The sequence below is a fragment of the Gopherus flavomarginatus genome, chromosome 4 (genome assembly GCF_025201925.1).
Source record: "Gopherus flavomarginatus isolate rGopFla2 chromosome 4, rGopFla2.mat.asm, whole genome shotgun sequence".
NCBI lineage: Eukaryota > Metazoa > Chordata > Testudines > Testudinidae > Gopherus > Gopherus flavomarginatus.
In genome coordinates, this window is record NC_066620.1 from 172499944 (window position 1) to 172520330 (window position 20387).

At 43.9% G+C, this 20387-nt stretch overlaps 2 protein-coding genes across 4 annotated transcripts in view; both read left to right on the forward strand.

Annotated features, from left to right (window-relative positions):
• Positions 1 to 3: 3 nt before the first annotated feature.
• On the forward strand, positions 4 to 13918 carry LOC127049755 (glutathione S-transferase 3-like). The gene is made up of 7 exons (XM_050951017.1): positions 4 to 149; positions 1400 to 1498; positions 4279 to 4333; positions 5524 to 5656; positions 6524 to 6665; positions 7325 to 7456; positions 13568 to 13918. The coding sequence occupies exons 2-7, from the start codon at positions 1412 to 1414 to the stop codon at positions 13688 to 13690; spliced, it is 672 nt and encodes a 223-aa protein (XP_050806974.1). The 5' UTR covers positions 4 to 149; positions 1400 to 1411; the 3' UTR covers positions 13691 to 13918.
• Positions 7361 to 20387, forward strand: part of LOC127049754 (glutathione S-transferase-like) — a 21031-nt gene continuing 8004 nt past the window's right edge. Inside the window, exons 1-2 of one of the 3 annotated variants that reach the window (XM_050951014.1) lie at positions 7361 to 7456; positions 19545 to 19651. In XM_050951014.1, coding sequence (XP_050806971.1) covers positions 19565 to 19651 — 87 coding nt within the window. In that variant the 5' untranslated portion in view covers positions 7361 to 7456; positions 19545 to 19564. The other 2 variants (XM_050951013.1, XM_050951015.1) reach the window with 2 other exon arrangements.

Genomic DNA, 20387 nt, shown 5'->3' on the forward strand with positions numbered 1-20387 from the left:
AGTCCGATTGCTCTTCTCTTCCCAAGGAGGCAGTGAAAGTCCAGGGTCGGAAGTGGGGGGGGGGGGAAGCAGGAAGGAGTCTCAGAGGAGGGAGGCAGCGTTTAGTTTGCTGAGCGCGGACAGAGCACGCGGGAAGCGGAGGACAAGAGGTGAGCAAGTGGGAGGGAGCTGGAAGGGAAGCCAGGTACGGAGGGTCTGCTTTCTCTGCGTGCACCAGGCAGAACATGTGGGCCGCCCAATTGCAGCCAAAGACGCTCCGGGGGCCCGGGCCCCCGGAGCCAGTGAAGGACCCCGCTCCAGAGACCCCGAAAAACTCTCGTGGGGGCCTGGGGCAAATTGCCCTACTTCCCCCCCCTCCTCCAGGGCGGCCCTGAGACAGCAGTAAAAGCTACAGCGATCAGATGTACAAAAATAAAAATCCCCTCCCCCTCTGCTCCCTGACTCCTGGGTGTTCGTCGGAGGAAACGCCCTTGCCATTTTTACCGAATGCTGCAGACCTGCTTTATTAAGACTTCATTTTTGTCACTGAAATCTTGGCAAAGATACAGCGAGGCGGCTATATTAGAGCGCAGCTCTATTTAAAACTAGTCTGGGCCATTTGTACGTAACCCACTTTCAGGATTTGGAAAACTTTAAAGAGACGGGAACTATTAACCCTTCAATGCCTAAACTATATGAACCGCTAGAGAGTATCATAAAAGGAAAGGGGGGGGAGGTTGTTTGCTTTTGCTACCCCTCCTCTTCCATACCCCCAGCTACAATTAATAAATACATGCCTTGGTTTATAGTCAGTGATATGATTTTTATATTGCATAGTTACTGGAAGAATATTCTGCTACTCTTATCTACATGGTTTGTTACAATGTGTGTCAGAAATGATGTGAAGCATAGGAATGTACGGGCAACCCTGTATCACCTTTTCCTAAACACTTGCCTGAGATCATGCAGGACGTTTCTGCTAGAGCCGGTAGAATACAGATCTCCCAACTCTAACTGATAGTTCAAAGTTTCTGAGCACTGGCAGTCTAGTTGAAAAAAACAACAGGGTGTTTATTTGGGTATCTACTGTTAGGCACGTAAGTTTGAAAACATTGGCATTAGGCTTTACTTCTGCAAGCAAGTAGGACATTGGCATCTTCCAAGCAATGCACATTAAGCCAGAATCAGGCTCCCTTCTGCACATCATTTTTTCTGCCCGTACCATAAAATTCATTAAGCCACAGAGGTGATTTTTGGGTATGCTTTATAAGGCAGTATTGGTATATTTTAAATATAAGCTCACAACCTCTGACATTCTCCCAAAACAAATTCACATAAAAAAGTTCTGTTTTGATCTATGGACAACTGAAAATTTTTTTTAGAACTGTGCAAAATGGTTTTTCCTTGCTTTCTTTGTCAGGAAATCCAAATTATGGCTACAAAACCCAAGCTTTACTACTTTAATGGAAGAGGCCGAATGGAAACGATAAGATGGCTGTTGGCAACAGCTGGGGTTGAGGTTTGTTCATAACGTATTAATTAAGATATCTTATAGAGATTGTTTGATTGAAAAGTTTTTTCCAACTTTTAACTCACTGAAGCTCGATCCACAGTTCTGAACCCAGCAGGACATGAGTGTTCATGTGCCCCTAGGTACACAGAATAAGAATAAGACTTCTATAGCAGAGGTTCCCAAACTGTGGGCTGCAGCCCAGAGGTGGGCTGTGACACAGTCTCAGGTGGTCTGCCATGGCTGGAGTTGGAAGGGTTTGGGGGGGAGGGTGTTGCCTCCCAAACTGTATACATTGGTGGAGTGGCAGCTGGTGATTACCCCCTCCTAGGGCTGGAGAATCCCAGTGCCCCTGGTGGGTGGCAAAGGGCAAAGCGGAGTTGGTGAGTGGAGGATGAGAAGAAGGGGTTGGCCCCAAGAGGCGGCAGCTTCCAGGGTGAGTGGAGGAGGCTGGAGGGTTTGTGGCCATTCCCGCAATCGGGCTCAGCGGTGCCGCTCTGTTTCTGCCTGGACAACGCTGTGATTGAGACCATGAAGATAATGGCTGGGCCCGACCTGAGTGCCTGCCTCTGCCCAGCACTGGCAGCCTGCGATCCCTTCTCTTGTTCCTGGGCAGCGGGTGCCAGGTGACCAGCTCAAGGCACTCGGAAGGCAGCTGAAGAAGGCACACACCTCTCACGGGGCCTCTCTCCCTGACAGTTGTGTGTTAATAGTAGGCCATAGTACATATTACAGCTGAACAAGTGGGCCTCAGGGAAAAAGTTTGGGAACCCCTGTTCTAGAGCACCCTCCACCCAAGGATCTCAAAGTGCTTCACAAACATCAGCAAATCCAGACTCCCAGAACAGTCAGGTTGGTAGGCAGGCATCATTGGGTATGTATACACAGCAAAAACGAGACCCATGGCAGGAAGTCTCAGAGCCCAGGTAAATGACTTAGGCTTGAAGGGCTGGTGCTAGGGGACTAAAAATAGCAGTGTAGACATTCAGGCTCAGGGTGGAGTCTGGGCTCCAAGACCCTCCCCCCTCACCAAGTTTCAGAGCCCAAGGTTACAGCCCAAGCAGGAATGTCTATGCTGCTATATTAAGCCCTGTAGCGTGAGCCCCACTAGCCTGAGACAGTTGACCTGAGCTCTGAGACTCACTGACAGAGGGATTTTTCGCAGTGTAGATGTACCCTGTATCACCTTTTCCTAAACACTTGCCTGAGATCATGCAGGACGTTTCTGCCAGAGCCAGTAGAATACAGATCTCCCAACTCTTATTCCTGGGTCCTAGCTACAAGGTCATATTTGTCCCATAAGGCAGGAAAAACGTGGGACTTCGTACTCCTGGAGGAATTTTGTGTCACTGTGCACGCGCAGAATTCATGTCTCTCACAGATTTCTTTGCTTCCCCGCAGAAAAATGACTTCTGATGGGGAAGCAAAGGGAAGCCACGAGTGGTCATGTGCCCCTCCCCTGCTGCGCACGCAGTTTGGTTTGGGTGCCCAGAACGGCCGGTTTAGATGTAAATCACCACTGGCCTGCCATGTGTGTGAGAGAGAGAGACACTCAGGCCCTCACGCACTCTATTGCAGCCCACTTGGCACGGAGGGGCAGGGCTTCGGAGTGTTTCTGAGGAGGTAGGCATGCGGCAGGCTCTCTCCGCTCAGGCAGAGCAGAATGTAGCAGACTGCCTGCTTAGTGAATTGTTCCCACTGTCTTTGTGAATTTCCCCATAAGTATAAAACAGGTGTTAAAGTTTTAAGGCTCCTTTACATTGCCAAAGCAGTGTAACGGACAGTATGGGCTTATAAATGCTTATGGTGCTTTAGTGGTTAAAACTGGTCTAAATTTTTGGATTGAAGAAAATTCCTATCAGATCTTTCTGGAGATGGTCGGTAGCCAATATAAATTGTGAGTTTGATTCCCCAGTCCTCACTTGCTCTTCAGTTGCCGATGATGTAACACGGAGCATATGGCTGCATATATTGGTTGACTAATAACTAGAAATAAAGGGTCAAACCTAGCTATATTACTAGTAGGAAAGGGGGGTTGGGGATTTCCTCCAATGCTCCCTACTCCCATTCTTCATCCATTGTATTGTAGTTTAAATAAATTACCGAAATAATTGAAACCAGAGTGATTATATTGCATTATTTTGGCAAAATATGCTGAATTTTAAAATATTGTTCACAGAATTTTTATTTTTTTGGTGCAGAATTCCCCTAGGAGTAGTTTAGTGTACATTCTGCTTTCCACACTTTCCCCTTAGTCACCGTGCTAACAGCATCCAGCAAGTCTTACATAACTGGATGTAAGCTTGTGAAAAATTCTTACACAGAATTATGTTTGTCTATCTGTTAAACATGATAACAGAAAAGAAGCTTAGATGGCTGCTGCTGAAACACTGATACCACTTGCCATCAGTTTTTATGCTAACAGACCCCTGAGGTGTTTAGCTGCACAGTATAACCGCAGGGATTGTACTGACAGTGTTAAACATTCTGATGATCCCTGACTCCCAAGAATTGTTCTGTGTTTCCAAGGGGATCTTAGCCATCTTTGAGTTTGAGGTAATGAACCTGATGAGATCAGGTGGGGTACAGAGTAGTAGCAGCACAAACTTTTATTTAGGTCATTCACTGCCTCATTAGAGCCTTCTCTTCTCACGTTGGATATTTTGGGATGCGTTTCCTATATTAACCCCTTTATGAGAAGCTATTAAGCAAACATCCCCTAACTAAAATCGTCACTTATGATTTCTGAGATATAGTTATTTAGTTCCTCTTGTCCCTTTGTTTTCCAGTTTGAAGAAGCTGAATATTTGGAAACGAGAGATCAATATGAAAAGTTACTTAAGGGTAAGCCTGCAGAATAACAGCTAAATTATCCTCTTAGGTTCTGGTCTCTGGAGTCATATAGTTGGACATAGACAAGCAGCTTCTGTGTCACACATTTGATCCACTACTATTTTGCTCTCCTGCAAAAGTGTGGATCTACATATCCAAAACCGGAGCTGGTTTTAAGGGCTCAAATAAGCAGCACAGATATACTATAGACCAGTGGTGGGTAACCTGCGGCCCGCAGACCACTCGTGGCCTGTCAGCGTAATCCGCTGGCAGGCCATCAGATAGTTTGCTTACATTTGCACAGCCGCCCACAGCTCCTAGTGGCCGCGGTTCTCCGTTCCTGGCCAATGGTAGCTGCGGGAAGCTGCGGCTAGCACGTCCCTGCAGCCTCGGCCACTTCCCGTAGCTACCATTGGCCGGGAACGGCAAACCGCAGCCACTGGGAGCTGCAGGTGGCCATGCAAATGTAAACAAACTGTCTGGCGGTCTGCCAGTGGATTACCCTGGCAGGCTGCATGCAGCCTGCGGGCTGCAGGTTGCCCACCACTGCTATAGACACAATAGTATAGCACTGTCACATTGCAAAGTGTCATTATTTAGTGGCACTCTCACAACATAATGTTCTATGTTTTGTAGGACACATCTGTCTTATATTAAATGTATATATAAATATATAGGTCTCCTTATAACTTGATGGGGGCCCCACAGTTAACTGAATCACATCTGCATCTCTTATGGTGAATCTCTAAAAGAGAGTTAGGGGATAGTTATAGGTTAAGCTCTGCAAGGGAGTGATTAGGTTGAAAAATGTGCATTTTGCAACGTGACATTCCTATTCTTCTGTCACAAAAAAGAAGCTTTGATTTGGAAGCAGTTTAGTCAGAGTATGTGGAAGTTGACTTCAGAAAAAATAAGTTAAGTATCTCAATTTCCAGAAATGCTGCTGGTTGGTAGCTGTGTGGCTACACAGGTGTTTATATGCCTTACTGATGCTTTTCTGATAGAGTCAAATGCAAAAGCTAGCACTGGCATGCATTTTATATGTCTGTGAAAAATTCTGTAGAATTTTGGGTTCAGGAATCAGTACACTCCAAGACAATGGTCTAAGTGGCAGCTGAAGAAATGTCATTTATCTCAATCCAAGGGCAATGATCAGACAATTTACAGGAACTAAATGACTCAATTTCTTTTCCTTTCCAAAGATGGAGCCCTGCTGTTTGAACAAGTGCCCATGGTAGAAATCGATGAGATGAAGTTGGTGCAGACCAGAGCCATTCTCAACTACATAGCAGGGAAACACAATCTCTATGGGAAGGACATGAAGGAGAGAGCACTGTACTGTACCATAACAAACTGTACCATAGTATTTTTTAAAAGCTGCTTTAGATAAAATGAAAAATACTTATTTGAAAATGAAATGAAAACTTTAAATTCAAATTAACAAAAATGAGGACTCTCTCATTTCTATGGAAATGAAATCATCCTTCCAATTATCTTTTTTATATATTTGATTTAGTCTTTAGATGCAGGATGATTTCTGATAGGATCTTTTCTGAACTGGGCCATCTAATTTGCCATTTGTCTGGAAATTCTATCAATATACACATAACTTTTACTCCCTCCTCTAAAGTGAACCATTTCTGTTGTTATGTGCCTGCTCAGAGGAGCCCTGTCACATCCCCTTCCAGCCATTTCCAAAATGATGATAGAAAAGTTAGAACAGCTAAACTGAAGTGATTTTCTGATTGCAGGATCAGGACCTGTGGGCAGACTTCTGAGCCCAGGCAGGGCTCCATTTACTTCATGAGCTCGAAGAAGAAGTGTACTCACACACAATGAGTGGCAGAGCTAGGGCTGTAGCCTCTATCCACCAGTTTCTGTTTATTTTTTTGAGCTCATTACTACTGTATTGGGGCAGGTTTTGTAATTCTTTTAAAAAAGGATATTCAACCTTCAGAATCTCTTTCCCTTTCCACAGAATTTTTAAAAAACTATTTAGTTTGGGACAGCTCATTCAAAAATCTGAGCTTTGCCAGTCCTCCCCCACGCCCTCACTCCCTTGCAGGCAGAGGTTCACTCCCCAGGTGACAGACGCTCTGCTGCTTGGGTATGGGCTTCATATAAAGGCATTGTAGCATCATGCAGTAGAATGACGTAGTAAATTAATTATTGAAATTTCTTCAATTACCATTTTTATGGCAGGATTGATATGTATGTTGAAGGAACAATGGACCTGAATGAAATGATCATGTGTTACCCTTTCTCATCTCCTGAGGAAAAGGAGAAGAATTTTGCCTTAATGATTCAGAGAGCAACCAACAGATACTTCCCAGTGTATGAGAAGGTATATGGCAGCTACAGAACATTGCAGTAGTTGGACAGAGGGTGGGAAATGGGGGAGGGCGAGAATGTGAGTTTTTGTTTTTTACATTAGATCCTATTTTTTTAAAAACATCAAGTGTTCTCTTAGGCATCTTTCTCTGCTGCTGTTTCCCCATCTGTAAAATGGGGCCATAAATTATTGAATAAAGAGGAGGAAAGGAGGACAAAAAGCAGTTGCAATGGCCTTGATGTCTTCCACCTGTCATCAGCCATGTATATTCATATGACTGTTCTCTGTCTCATGAGAGAGTGAGGTGCCTTTTCTTCTACATGATGACTTGGGCCCCAGTCCTGAAACTGGGTCTGTATGGATGGACCCCTATTCCTGCACATAGTCCCATTGGCTTCAGTCAGATGTTAGTTTCAGTGGGGCTCTGCACAAATGCAGTAGCTCATTCATATGGATCTTTTTGTGGAAAGGGGACCCATATAAAGACTGATGGATTTTCTCAATGCCACTAGTATGGTAGTTTTCCTGTCCTGGTTTATATGTATAATTTTCCCAAATGAAACAGATGCTAAATGAATTTGCTTTGAAAAATGTCGGACTGTTTAGTGGTTTGTATTTATCCAATATGTGGTCTGTTTGTGCCCAAAAATATATTTTTTTCTCATATATAGGTTTTAAAAGATCATGGACAAGATTTTCTTGTTGGCAACCAGCTCAGCAGGGCAGACGTACAAGTTCTTGAATCCATTTTAATGATTGAAGAGTATGAGCCCACTGCTCTCTCAGGATTTCCTCTATTACAGGTAATTTTAGGTGGGCAGATCAGCAAGTAATATGACACACACACAGACTTCCAAGATGCCCATTGAGCAGTGATATGCAATGCTTTCAGTTTTAATACGGCTACTTATTTAGCGCAATAATTTACACACATTTCACAAATTGTAATGCAATATTAAACTCAGCAGTGGTGCTTGTAAGAGGCAATGAGGTCTGATCCCTGACCTGGCAATTCTGAATTGCACCCTGGTAACTTATCTCCACCATAACTAAGAATGCAGTTACCTATGCTTTGAGCAGTATGCCTGCCCTCACCCCAGATAGCAGTCCCCTCACAGATTACAGTGTGCACCTAAGTACACAGTATACTATCCTAAGCCCCTTCTATCTCCTTACAAAGATGCATGGGCATCAGATTCAGAAGACCTTGTGTCTATTCCCAAATCTACCACTGACTCACTGTGTCCTTGGATAAGTCATATGTTCATCTCTTTGAGCATCAGCATCACAACCTGGCTGAGACCCACTCTTTGGATGGACACCAGTCTGTTGTGATTGGATCTAGCTGATGAATCCAATATGCTTCCAAGACTTCTAGGTCTGTGTAGTGATTGAGCACTGATCCTAGCTTTCAGTCTCTCAGGGGCACACCCATGGCTGAAACTCTTCTTGGGCAGTGGGACCCCCACAGTTTCGCCACCTAGATCCTAGAATCAGTGCCACAGCTCTTCCAAGCCCCCCAGTTGCTTAGACATTCCCTCCAGAATCCATGAGTCTGTGGGAGCCGATTTGATAAAGTAACTCCTCATTTAATTTTGTAGTTATGTTCCTGAAAAATGATACTTTAAGCGAAACGATGTTTAGCGAATCCAATTTCCCCATAAAAATTAATGTAAATGCGGGGGTTAGGTTCCAGGGAAATTTATTTTGTCAGACAAAAGACTATATTTTATTTATATATATATATTCACACACATATATGCAGTATAAGTTTTAAACAGTTTAATACTGTACACAGCAGTGATGATTGTGAAGCTTGGTTGAGGTGGTGAAGTCAGTGGGTGGAAGAGGGTGGGTTATTTCCCAGAGAATGCCTTACTGCTAAATGATGAACAAGTACTAGGCTGAGCCCTCGAGGGTTAACATGTTGTTAATGTAGCCTCACACTCTACAAGGCAGCACAAATGGATGGAGGGGAGACAGCATGGCAGAGAGACAGAGACACACACATTACCCCTTTAGGTACCCTGACCCCACTCTAAGTACACTGCCTTTTTAAGTAGATGAGCAAGTTGAGACAGCAGCTGCTGCCAGCAAGCTCCCTCTGTCCTGAGCCCTGTCATGTCGTCCCCCCTCTCCCCCTGTGGAGATGGGGGGCAGGAGCGGGGAGGCGGGGAAGGGGGACACCTTAACATTAGCACCCCTCTTTCTCTCCCACCCCTTGCACAGCAAGCAGGAGACTCCCAGGAGCAGCACCAAGACAGAGAACAGGAGCAGCAGATGGCAGTAGGCGGAGGGATTGCTGAACTGCCTGGCAATAGATAGCCTGCTCGGTGTCTGCCGCACAGGGAACTTAGGGGAGGGGGGAGCTGATGGGGGGCTGCTGGCCCACCCTGGTTCCAAGGCCCCACCAGCTAGCTCCAACAGACTGCTCTTCCTGCAAGCTGTGAACAAAGCAGGCAGCTGCCAAACAACATTATAAGGGATTGTGCAACTTTAAACGAGCATGTTCTCTAATTGATCAGCAACGTAATGAAACAATGTTAACCGTGATGACTTTAAGCGGTGTGGCCTCTTTCCAGTGCAATGGGGTTAGCTCACCCGGTTGGGTTCAGCTAGCCCCACCCCATCCCCCTCGCAGGAAGTATAAAAGCAGGGCCCTGCAGCTCAGTTGGGGCCAGACCAGGGAAGGAGCCAGACATCCTTCTGAGGGAGCCGAATAGCCTGCAGCGCCCACGACTGGCTGTGGTGGGCAATGACCCTCTGGAGCCAGTTGGAGAGAAGGCAAACAACCCAGGAGATAGAGAAACCCAATGAGGGAGAGGAGAGCGAAGCACCCGGCAAGAAGACTGGGAACTAGGGCCCAGCAGCCATGAAGCAGCCCCACCAGATGTGGTAGGAAGTAGCCCAGGAATAAGAGACATTGGTCCTGTTCTGTTGCTGGGTGGCAAGACAGCAACCTCATTTCCCCTGTCAGTCCTGTGTCACGTCACCCATCGCTTCTAGGGCTCTGGGCTGGGACTTGGTCAAGCAGGGTATGCCCAGGTCCCGCTGCTCCTAGCCCCACACTTGGGGCTGGATGAGCACTAGCCCTTAGGCCAGGAGGCCTTAGCAACAGACTGTTGATTTGCTCAGCCCTCAGGCAGGAAGTCTGAGCTACTACTTGCTCAGTTGCTCAGTCATAAGACAGGATGCCTGATAGACTAACTGGGTGTGAGTACTGGTTCCCAGATACAGCTGAAGGGTGTGTCCCTGGCCCTGAGATTCAGGAATGTTAGTTGATCCCTTGATGGACCATGTGGCAGTAAAGCAATGAACATAAGCTTAGCAAAGGACTTGCTGATGCACAAGACAGTTACAGATCTATGGAAAATAGCAAACACAATACTCCTGATCTCACCACCCTGTGAGACCTGACTTTGGTCCTTAGGCCAGGCAGATCTTCACATCTTATTGGCCTGGCTGTCATGCTTCTGGGGTTGGAATGCTCCTTTCCGCCCTCCCCCAGGCCTTGCTTAGGGAAGCAACCCTTTTCAAATCAGTTCTGTTCCCTGTTTCTCCATGTGTTGCAGGTTTCTATGTAGATAGACATTCAAAGCCTGCTGATAGAAGACTCAGTAAGGAAGAGTCATTCCACAGTGATGGCCCTTAATTATTATGTCACAACTTCTTAGACATAGAGCTTGTCTACATGGGGGATAAAACCAGATCAAATTAAGGTAATCTAGTTTGAAAACACTTACGTACACATAATGAAATCCATCACTGTACATTAACTCTCTATTTATCAGGAATTCTGGAGACCTTTTGCAAAATGGACTAGGTTTGCTTCAAATTGAATTAGTTCAGGTTTCGGTTTGTGTGTTGACAATTGCTGAACACTACTGTTTACACACTTCCAACAGCTATCTCAGAGTTCTTTGTAGGCTGTCCATTAAAAGTGGATAGGTAGGGTTCTGTGGCCTGCCTTGTGCAGGAGGTCAGACTAGATGATCATATTGGTCCCTTCTGACCTATGATTCTATGAGTCTATTGACCTGTCTTTACTTGTGTGCCTTCCCTGCCCTTGTGTCAAGTTTCCAAGATGACCCTTCCCCACCTTTAAAAGGTAGCACAGAGCCAGATTTTGACCATTTGCTCTTGGATTCCAGTGTTTCGTTATTCTGATGTGATACAAGTGTGATAGCACTCCAGAAGCTCCACAACATGTCTCATACAACTGCTTGGAGCTGTGCTAAGACCTGAATCTCATCACCATCTGGGGAGAAGTGTTGGTTCAAGAAGCTCTTGTGGCCAGCCACAAGAATAAGGATCTTTTGTGGACATTGCCAAACAGATGTCCATGAAGTATCACAAATGAGACACCGATCAGTGCTGGATAAAGAGAAAGCAGCTCCGGAGAAAGTACATTGAAACAAGGGATAAAAGGAGATAATCCAGTAGGAGACACGTGACCTCTCCATTTTGTGATGAACTGGGCAGGCTTCAACACAACTATAGTACAACCCATCCCAGGCACTATTTGGAGCCTGTTGCCCCACACCAGAGATGACTAGCTTAACCCAGCAGGGGATGACCAGGATGCTGGAGAGGAGCTGCCTTCCCCCTGAGAGCTGGGATCTTATTGTGACTCAAGACTAGAAAGCCAGTCCAGTCCTGCCATGCTGCAACACACCCTGGTTCCTGCCCTGCCTTGATTGAACCCGAGTTCCAGCCAGAAACCCAGGCGAGAAACAAAGCCTGACCAGTATACATTTATAGCCCAGTCCGCCCCTACTCAGAGTGGAGAGGGCAGGCAGCAGTTTTTGTTCTTGAGCTGAGGTTTCCCAAGCGCTTCAAGCAAAAATACACTGTTTTAGGTAAAACATAAATCAGGTTTATTAACTACAGAAAGATGGATTTTAAGTGATTATAAGTGGTAGGCATGACAGATAGAGATGGTTACCAAAGAAAATAAAAATAAGCGCACAATCTAAGTTCTATAAACTAAACAGGATTTGAATCAAGCACAGTGTCCCTTTGATATATAGTACAAGCCGGTTACAGATCGTCAATACACAGGCTGGAATTCTCCTCCAGCCCAGGACCACCTTCCCCCTTTCAGTCTTTGTCCTCCAGACATGTTTCCAGGTGTGGAGTTGTAGGGGGAATGAGGCCAGATGATTATGTCACTTCCTTTTATAGTTTCTTCCAGCTTGCTAGAAAGAGCCTTTGCTTGTGACATAGGGCTCCGTCCACCTCCATTGGTCAAGCATTCTCCATTGTCTATGTGCTATCTTTGAGAAGTCTCCATTGTATACAGTTCCTGGGATGACCCTTCAGAATGTGGATTCCCTTTAATGAGCCCTCAGCATGTCTGGCTCCTCCACTGTTGTACATGAAAGGCTAGTTGTGGGTGTTCCCAACTTCTCAACATACACCTCTACACCAACATAACGCGACCTGATATAACATGAATTTGGATGTAACGCAGTAAAGCAGTGCTCCGGGGGAGCGGGGCTGCTCACTCCGGCAGATCAAAGCAAATTTGATATAAGTTTCATGTATAATGCAGTAAGACTTTTTGGCTACCGAGGACAGCATTATATCGAGGTAGAGGTGTATTTCAGTGACACACACATAGCAAAACTTCATCAGTTCACATGCAATGATAACAAATATAATCCAACAAGATATTAATGTTCAACAGATGAAGACTTTTAAAATGATACCTCACAAGGCATATTTTGTTTAAAACATATCATAATTATATGATAGTGGTGAATATGGGAGTTCCAGGTTGCTGTTTTGAGGCAGAGAGTACTGCAATACCCTTGGCCCATGTGCCTGGCAGACACTAGCCCAGGCATGTGAGTTTTGCTGAGTCACAGAGATGCAGCAATCCCTAAGTCACAGTGATCGAGCAGTTCCCATTGTGTGGTACTTGCATAGTTGAGTCATACAGCTGATTAGTGGGAGGTCAATATCTACCTGCACAGGGATTCTTTGTATGTAACTAGCAAATTTACAGCAGATTTCAGTAACAACCCTACAGCACGTCATAACTTTATACACACTAATGATAAATGTATTTGGACAGAACAACGTGTTTCAGTAGATCATGACTTTTCATATGGTATCTTACAGGCATGCTTTTTATGAAATATCAGAACGATATACAAATGATAAATATAGGGGGTACAGGATGCTATTTTGAGGTACAGTGTGTCACGCTATCTCCAAATTGTCACATTCAGTTTCTCCATCTGTAAAATACTTACTCATCTTTGTAAAATGCTTGGAGATCAATGGTTTGAAAAACTGTGTAGTGCTAAGCAATACTGATATTTTATTATATTTAATTGCATATTTTAGAAAATGGCATATTGAAAACCAGAGTGGCTCCACCCGACAGTGTAATTTCACAATCCATTAACATTTATGATAAATGATGTCAATAAGGTTGCCCCAGTAAAATGCAGATCTACAGTGCAGAGGAAATGGATTTAAGCAGAATTAACCTGAAAACAATTATAAATCTATATTCTACTATGTTTCAAAACTTTTTTACTTTTGCATAGATGGCTTGATGGTCAAAGTTTTTCTGCTGGGCTGACAATACTTTATATAAGATGATTGGCTTCAAAGCTGAAATATATGAGCATGTGCCCAGTAGAGCAACAGAATCCACTTGGGTGGACCTTTGCATGTCATGGAACCCCACTGAAGTAAATGTAGCTACACAGGACTATAGGGATCCCTGTGTATGGATGCAGTTGCAGGAGGGATGCCTACATCGGTACATGATCTTTGGAGGCTTCTATAGTCCTGATGTATTCCTATCTTTGTTTACTCAAAAAAGGGAGGAGGCAACAGGCCAGATATAAAAACAGGAGGACTCCTCACTCTTTGTTTCTCTGTTCTCTTTATTTTAGGCTTTTAAAGCAAGAATAAGTAACCTCCCTACAATTAAGAAATTTCTGCAGCCTGGAAGCCAAAGGAGGACCGAACCCGATGACAGAATTGTAGAGACTGTGAATAAAGTTTTGCAATTATAAAAAGAGTTAAAATCATAGCAATAAAAATTTTCACTCAGCATTAGCAGACGCAGATGTAATGCTCAGAGAAATCAAGTATTTTGGTTATGATATGAGTACCCAAAAATAGGAATTAGGAAGCAGTTCAGGAAATATTGCATGTGCACTGAAGTATGGCATTCAATCAAAAGGGGGTAGTCTGTGAAGAGAATGTATTCAGGTGAAATAAATGTCTCCCTGTGAAGTAAACTTCTTACTCTTGCTGTTTATTTTTCACTGTCTAGTCTTGATGCAAGTCTTGCGTGAAATGGGGACCAGGTTCTACAGGGTTCTGAATACATTATTCACACTACTTGCCACCCTCCACTCAAATGGGAATTGGTTGATGCTGGTCTCTAACGCTGGCCCAAGAAGGTAAATATGGGAAGTGCCAAATACTCCACATGCCTGTAGGCTAGGAAGCCAAAACCCGAAGTCATACCTTTCCAATCAGCCACTGCCAGCCATATGGCACTTGAGCTGATGAAGGTGTATGCATGAGTAGGAGAACCCAGGGAGGTCCTAATGGACCAAGAGACAAAATAAGACATTCCAGTTAATGAAAGAACTGTGTGTCCCTTTAAAGATCAAGTTTTGAAGAAGTCCATCTACCACCCCCAAATGGATGGACTGGTGGAAGGATTCAATGAAACCTGAAGGAGTTACTGCTGAAATTCATAGCCAGAGACCCACAACATTGGAACCAGTTGCTTCTGCCCCTTCTATTCGCCATCCATGAGTTGTGATATGAGTACCAAAAAATAGGAATTAGGAAGCAGTTCAGGAAATATTGCATGTGCAAGCCTCAACAGAATTTTCCCTGGTTGAACACCTGAATGGATATCAACTCTTAGGGGTGCTGGACCTCCCCCAAGAGACCTGGGAGGAGTTCTTGCATTGTCTAGTACATGATTCACCTGTGGGAAGACATGGAGAGACTAGGGGCATTCACCCAGGAGAACTTGCTGAGAGCCGAGCAAGAACACACCTACAACAAAGGGGCCCGGTTGAAAGAGTTTGCAGCTGGGGATAGGGTCCTGCTACTCCTCTCAATGTCGGAGTCAAAGCTGATGGCACAGAGGTGAGGGCCATTAACTACAAGATACACCAGCCCAGGAGATGTAAGGAAACACAAATCTATCACATCAAACTGCTTAAAGCCTGGTGGGAGCAGGAGGCCCTCTTAATAGTGCCAGACCCACCAGAACCAGAGCTAGAGCCAGAGCTGAGAAGACCACCTGAAGTATGTATCAGCTACATTACAAGCACTTCAGGAGGCGGAACTAACAGCCAAACCAACCAAATGCCAGCTGGCTCGGCAAGAGGTGCCCTACTTGGGTTACTGAGTAGAATGGGGGAAGTTGAGACTGCTCATCAACAAAGTGCAGGCCCTGGCACAATGTACCATTCCCATGACAAAATGCCGGGTACACTGCTTCCTTGGCCTCATGGGGTACTACCAGTACTTCATACCCAACTTCGCTACCATTGTGGTGCCCTTGACAGACCTGGTAAAGAACAAAGGACAATCCTGTGGTCAGTGCCTCCAAGAGGGCCTTCCAGGAGCTAAAAGAGTGGATGAGCCAAGAACCCTGAGTCAGAACCCGGTGGAGTGGCAGGGCTGAGGTTCTCCCACTACACAGAAGAACTGTGCCCACTAACTGGGGTTGCTGCCAGAGACTAACTATTGGGTGTAGCCGTCACCGTAGGCCCTAACTGCTAGATAGGAGATGCTGCTTCCCGCCTAGAAGGGGTAATACTGAAAACACAATGAGCGATGCTTTGCAGAAACAGCTGTCCCAATCCATCATGAGTTTATTGTGGATTTTTAGGTTTGTGGATTAGCCCAGTGTATATTAGGAAGGTTCTGATGCAGGTGGCAAGTCAGAAAGCAGCCAGAGCCAACTGATTTCATTTGTGTAATAGTGGGTGTTTCCTTTACCTGTTGGACAAAATTGGACTCTCCTCCCAGTAAGTGGAGCTACAAAACCTTATAACTCAAAGGCACAATTTCTTATTCAAGAAGAGTTTGGACTGGATCAGGAGTCACAGAGGTTAGTACTGATCTTTAGAAATGTATAGGGAATTGACCAAACTGTTTGAGAGTAACTTCAGTGAATGGATCTAATGGCTTAGATATTAATTGAATTGCTGTGCTAACTTTCTGTATGGTAGGGTTGATGTGTATTGAAGTACAGCACAGGGAGAAAAGGGGAATCCAGACATCAGAAGTGTTAAGAGGAGAAAGTTAAAAAATAATGATTTCAGGGAGGATCAAGACATGGCATTTCTGAGGGCAAAGTGAACACTGAGCATTTGTTGCTAACACCATTTCAGCTCCGTTGTTGCCATGGCATTAGCTGCTATGGGAGAGCTAGCATAAACTAGGTGCTGCTAGAATTTTTTCCACTAAATCAGGTAGACTTGCTCTGAGCAGAGTGAGATGACACAGTGCTAAAAATGCTGGTAATTGCCTATAGCTCTATCTACACTAGTGCTCACACTGTTGCTCCTGCTGGTGGAGCCTGAACTGGTGTTAGCCATGATAGAAACATAAGGCTAGAAGGGACCTCAAGAGGTCATCTCTTCCATCCTCCACCCTGCTGTGAGGCAGGATTAAGAATTCCTAGGCCATCCTTGACAGGTGTTTGTCTAACCTGTTCTTAAAAACCTCCAAGGCCAGGGATTCCTCACCTCTCTCAGTAACCTGTTCCAGTGCTTAATTATCCTTAGATATTAGGAAAAACTTTCTACATGTAATCTAAATCTTGCTGCAAAATCCTTTGCTGCAAATTAAATTGATTACTTCTTCAGTGCTGTGACATTTTTCTGAAAAGAGAGGCTAGCATGGATACAGTTTGGGAGCACAAGCTGAGGGAGAAGAAGGAGTGAGGTAGAGAGGCAGCAATAACAGGAATGTAAAACTGGAATGAAGAAAGTATTTTCATTGAACTCTCCTTGCTGCTGCACAAGCTGGCTGTGGGAGGGAAGGAGATAATCTAAAATGATCAAATAAAAAAGAAATGAACTCCTCCATAACAAATACTATAACACCTTCCTGAGGACACAGGAGGCAGCTGGGACTGGTGAAAAAGATCTTTTCATTGAATGCAGAAGGTAGGACAATATCATTTTGCTTTAGACTTTCTTTTCTGCAAGTAGAACAAAATGGCTACTAGAGAAAATGTATCTAAGGAGGGTCTCTTCTGAGTCTTTACTGTTTGAGTTCCTTTTTTATAAAACAGGGAAGAGTCAAGCTTGGTGAATAGCTGAAGGTTTGCCAAAGCATACAGAACACACCACAGCTTTCTGGTTAGAATAAAGCATTTTTTTTTTGGGGGGGGGGGAGTTTTTCTGTAAATGGACTCTGAAACTTAATTTATTCTGGTCATTCTCTGATGTGTGGCAACACGCTAAAGCACACAATATTTATATAACACGCTGCAAGTATCAGACCTCTTGAGGTGAAGGCAAAATTATTAGAGAAAATGCTGAACGAACAGTGTTATATTTATAGTATTTTAATTTCCTCCTCACTACTACACTTAATGAAAACACAGGGTCAGTTGGTACAAATCATTATCGTTCCGTTGACTTCACTGACTGAGGATTGGTCTCACTATTCTGATTTTTGTTACATTTAAGAGTTTTACACTTTATAATTATTGACAGAAATGTGTTAACAATAGAAGTGATGACAAATATAATAGCTTAATGAGCACTAGAAATGACTAATTAATTCTACTACTGTGCACTAGCATGCTGTTACATGCATGTTCTATTTTTAAATGGCACTTACTGGGAGATAATGTGGTTCAGTGGTTGGACCCTGGATTAGGAATCAGGAGACTGTTGTTATTTTTTTTAGATAAGTTTATGGAGGATAGGTCCCTGCTTCCACCTGCTAATCCAAGATGTTCAGGGATGCAACCCCATGCTCTGGGTATCCCTAGCCTAGCGGGGACTGGGCAACAGAGGATGGATCATTGCCTGTTCTGTTCATTCCCTCTGAAGCACCTGGCATTGAACACTGTTGGAAGTTTGGATATGCAGTTAGATGGACCATTGGTCAGATCTATTATGACCATTCTTATCTTCCTATCCCATTGATTTGCTAGTTGTCTTGGGAAAGACCCATACATACCTCAGTTTCCTTCTATGTAAAAGGGTCATAATGATATTTGGTCTCATCTGAGTTTCTCAGTTATAAAGCACTCTACTAATTAGGAATGAAGTATTTTGGGCTTTAAAATTGTCACCATGAGTTACATTTTAGTCATTTTAATGCAAGAGTTCCCAGACTTTTCAGTGTGCGCCATAATGTACCGGGGTGTATTGCACGCACACATACACACCTTTCCCATTTGTAATTGCATAACATTCCAGGTGCAAGGACAATAGTTGCTTGCGTGAAAAAGTAATACTAGGAAGGTATTCCATGTGTATTTGGCATATCACATGGATTAGCAGGTGCAAACAAGAAGAAGAGTTAACATCCTGTAACCAGAGACTGCAGTTTGAGAGCAGCCATTTGAATGAATTACAGATAACTATCAGCATAGGTGGCAAATTCATAAAAAAGTAAGTCTTTACATATGGATAACACTTCAGCTGTTTTTTTAAATGAAGGCAAGATTATCAAAGGCCCTGAGCAGCAAAGCAACTCCCACTAACTGATTAATGACATAGTAACTTGTCCCTTGAGATTAGGAGCTAAAAGAAGATTGAAGGTCAAGGAAGTTCCACAATGGCATTTTCAGAGAAGCTTCTCTGATCATCAGGCCTTTAACGTTTATATTTATACTCTTTGGAATCACCTTTATTTCCCCTCAACCTACAGTAAGTCCTTTCTGCTGGTGGATATTATAGTTTGCAAAAAGAACATATAGGTGTGCTCCCAGAGTCCAGCATTGAAACAGCTTCTAGTGCCATTGCGCAACTTAGTCAATTTGCTTTTTAGTCCAGTCTCCTGGGACAGATATTTCATGTTTCATTGCTTAATCTGAACTTCAGAGCTTTAGTCTCTTCCTTTTGTTGACTTTAAAACAACAGTGTTGACATTCAGCTTGTTGCACAAGTGTTTTGCATGATTAGGATCTTTTAGCAGAACTCTTCACAGCTGTTAGGGAATGAATAAAACTGAATCCAGTGCTCTCTGTGGAGCCCTTATCCACTTCTTATTTTGGATTGGACAAAAATCATACAAGACTTGCTATGTTCCTGATATTGGCCCCAAATGGCAAAAATCTCACAAAAAGCAGTCGATCTCATGGCATTTCAGTCCATTTACATGAGTTTCTCTCCATGAGACAACAGGAGCAGCAATAGGGCATGGAAGCCAGCTAGCTTCCCTTTGAGGTGGGTGGAGGGGACAACCAACACAGGAAAGAGAGAAGGGAACGCAAGAAAGAAGAAGAAAGGGTTCCCTAACCTGAGATGTTTTAGGCCTTTATTTCAGCATCTATGGTAATGCAACCCCTTCCCCACAATATTAGCAGGCACGTTAGCATTTAGCTACAAATTCCTCCATCAGTGAGTGCCTTTCTGAGCCTTTTGCTCCAGCATTGAGAGAGAAGAATTCCAGCATTCTGAGAAAAGCTACTTCTCCTGTCTTGTTCTTGGTGTATTGTTTTGTTTGTTTGTTTTATACCAGCATCCAGCATTTTTTTTTATTTGTATAATTGTAGCAAGTCGGAGCCCTAGTGCCAGGTGCTTGAGAAATATTAAATACAGTGAGCAGGGAGACTTGAGAATGAAGTGCTGACTTCCTGAGTAACAGACACTGAGCTCTCTCATGTTGATCCTTTGAAATCTTTTTCTTTATTTAATTTAACAGGAAGCCAGACACTTGGAAGCATGGCTGGGAAACCCAAACTGTACTATTTCAATGGAAGAGGCCGAATGGAAACAATACGGTGGTTGTTGGCAGCAGCTGGAATCGAGGTTTGTTTCTGTTTTATAAAGAAACCAAGTTGGCAATGCATAATTTGGTGGAAATGACTGTTCCATATTGCAGATGTGACCAACTGGAAGTCATTAGTTCAAAACTCACTGCACATGGAATCATAGGACTGGAAGGGACCTCAAGAGATCATCTAGTCCAATCTCCTGCACTCAGGGCAGGACTAAGTATTATCTAGACCATCCCTGACAAGTGTTTGTTTAACCTGCTCTTAAAATCTTCAGTGATGGAGATTCCACAGCCTCCCTAGGCAATTTATTCCAGTGCTTAAACAACCTTACAGTTAGGAATTTTTTCTTAATGTGCGACCTAAACCTCCCTTGCTGCAATGTAAGCCCATTGCTTCTTGTCCTATCCTGAGAGGTTAAGAAGAACAATTTTTCTCTCTCCTCTTGTAACAACCTTTTATGTACTGTTATTCTATCTCCTCTCAGTCTTCTGTTTTCCAGACTAAACAAACCCAATTTTTTTCAATCTTCCCTCATAGGTCATATTTTCTCGACCTTTAATCCATTTTGTTGCGCTTCTCTGGACTTTCTCCAGTTTGTCCACATCTTTCTTGAAATGCAGGGCCCAGAACTGGACGTATACAAGTGACTATACAGCCAGCATGTAAACTTATGACTAGGTGTGTGATCACTTTAGTGGCTTTCCCTGGTGACAATGGACATACTTACAGTTAACAGAGCTGCTCCATTAGGTCAAATAATAGGGCCC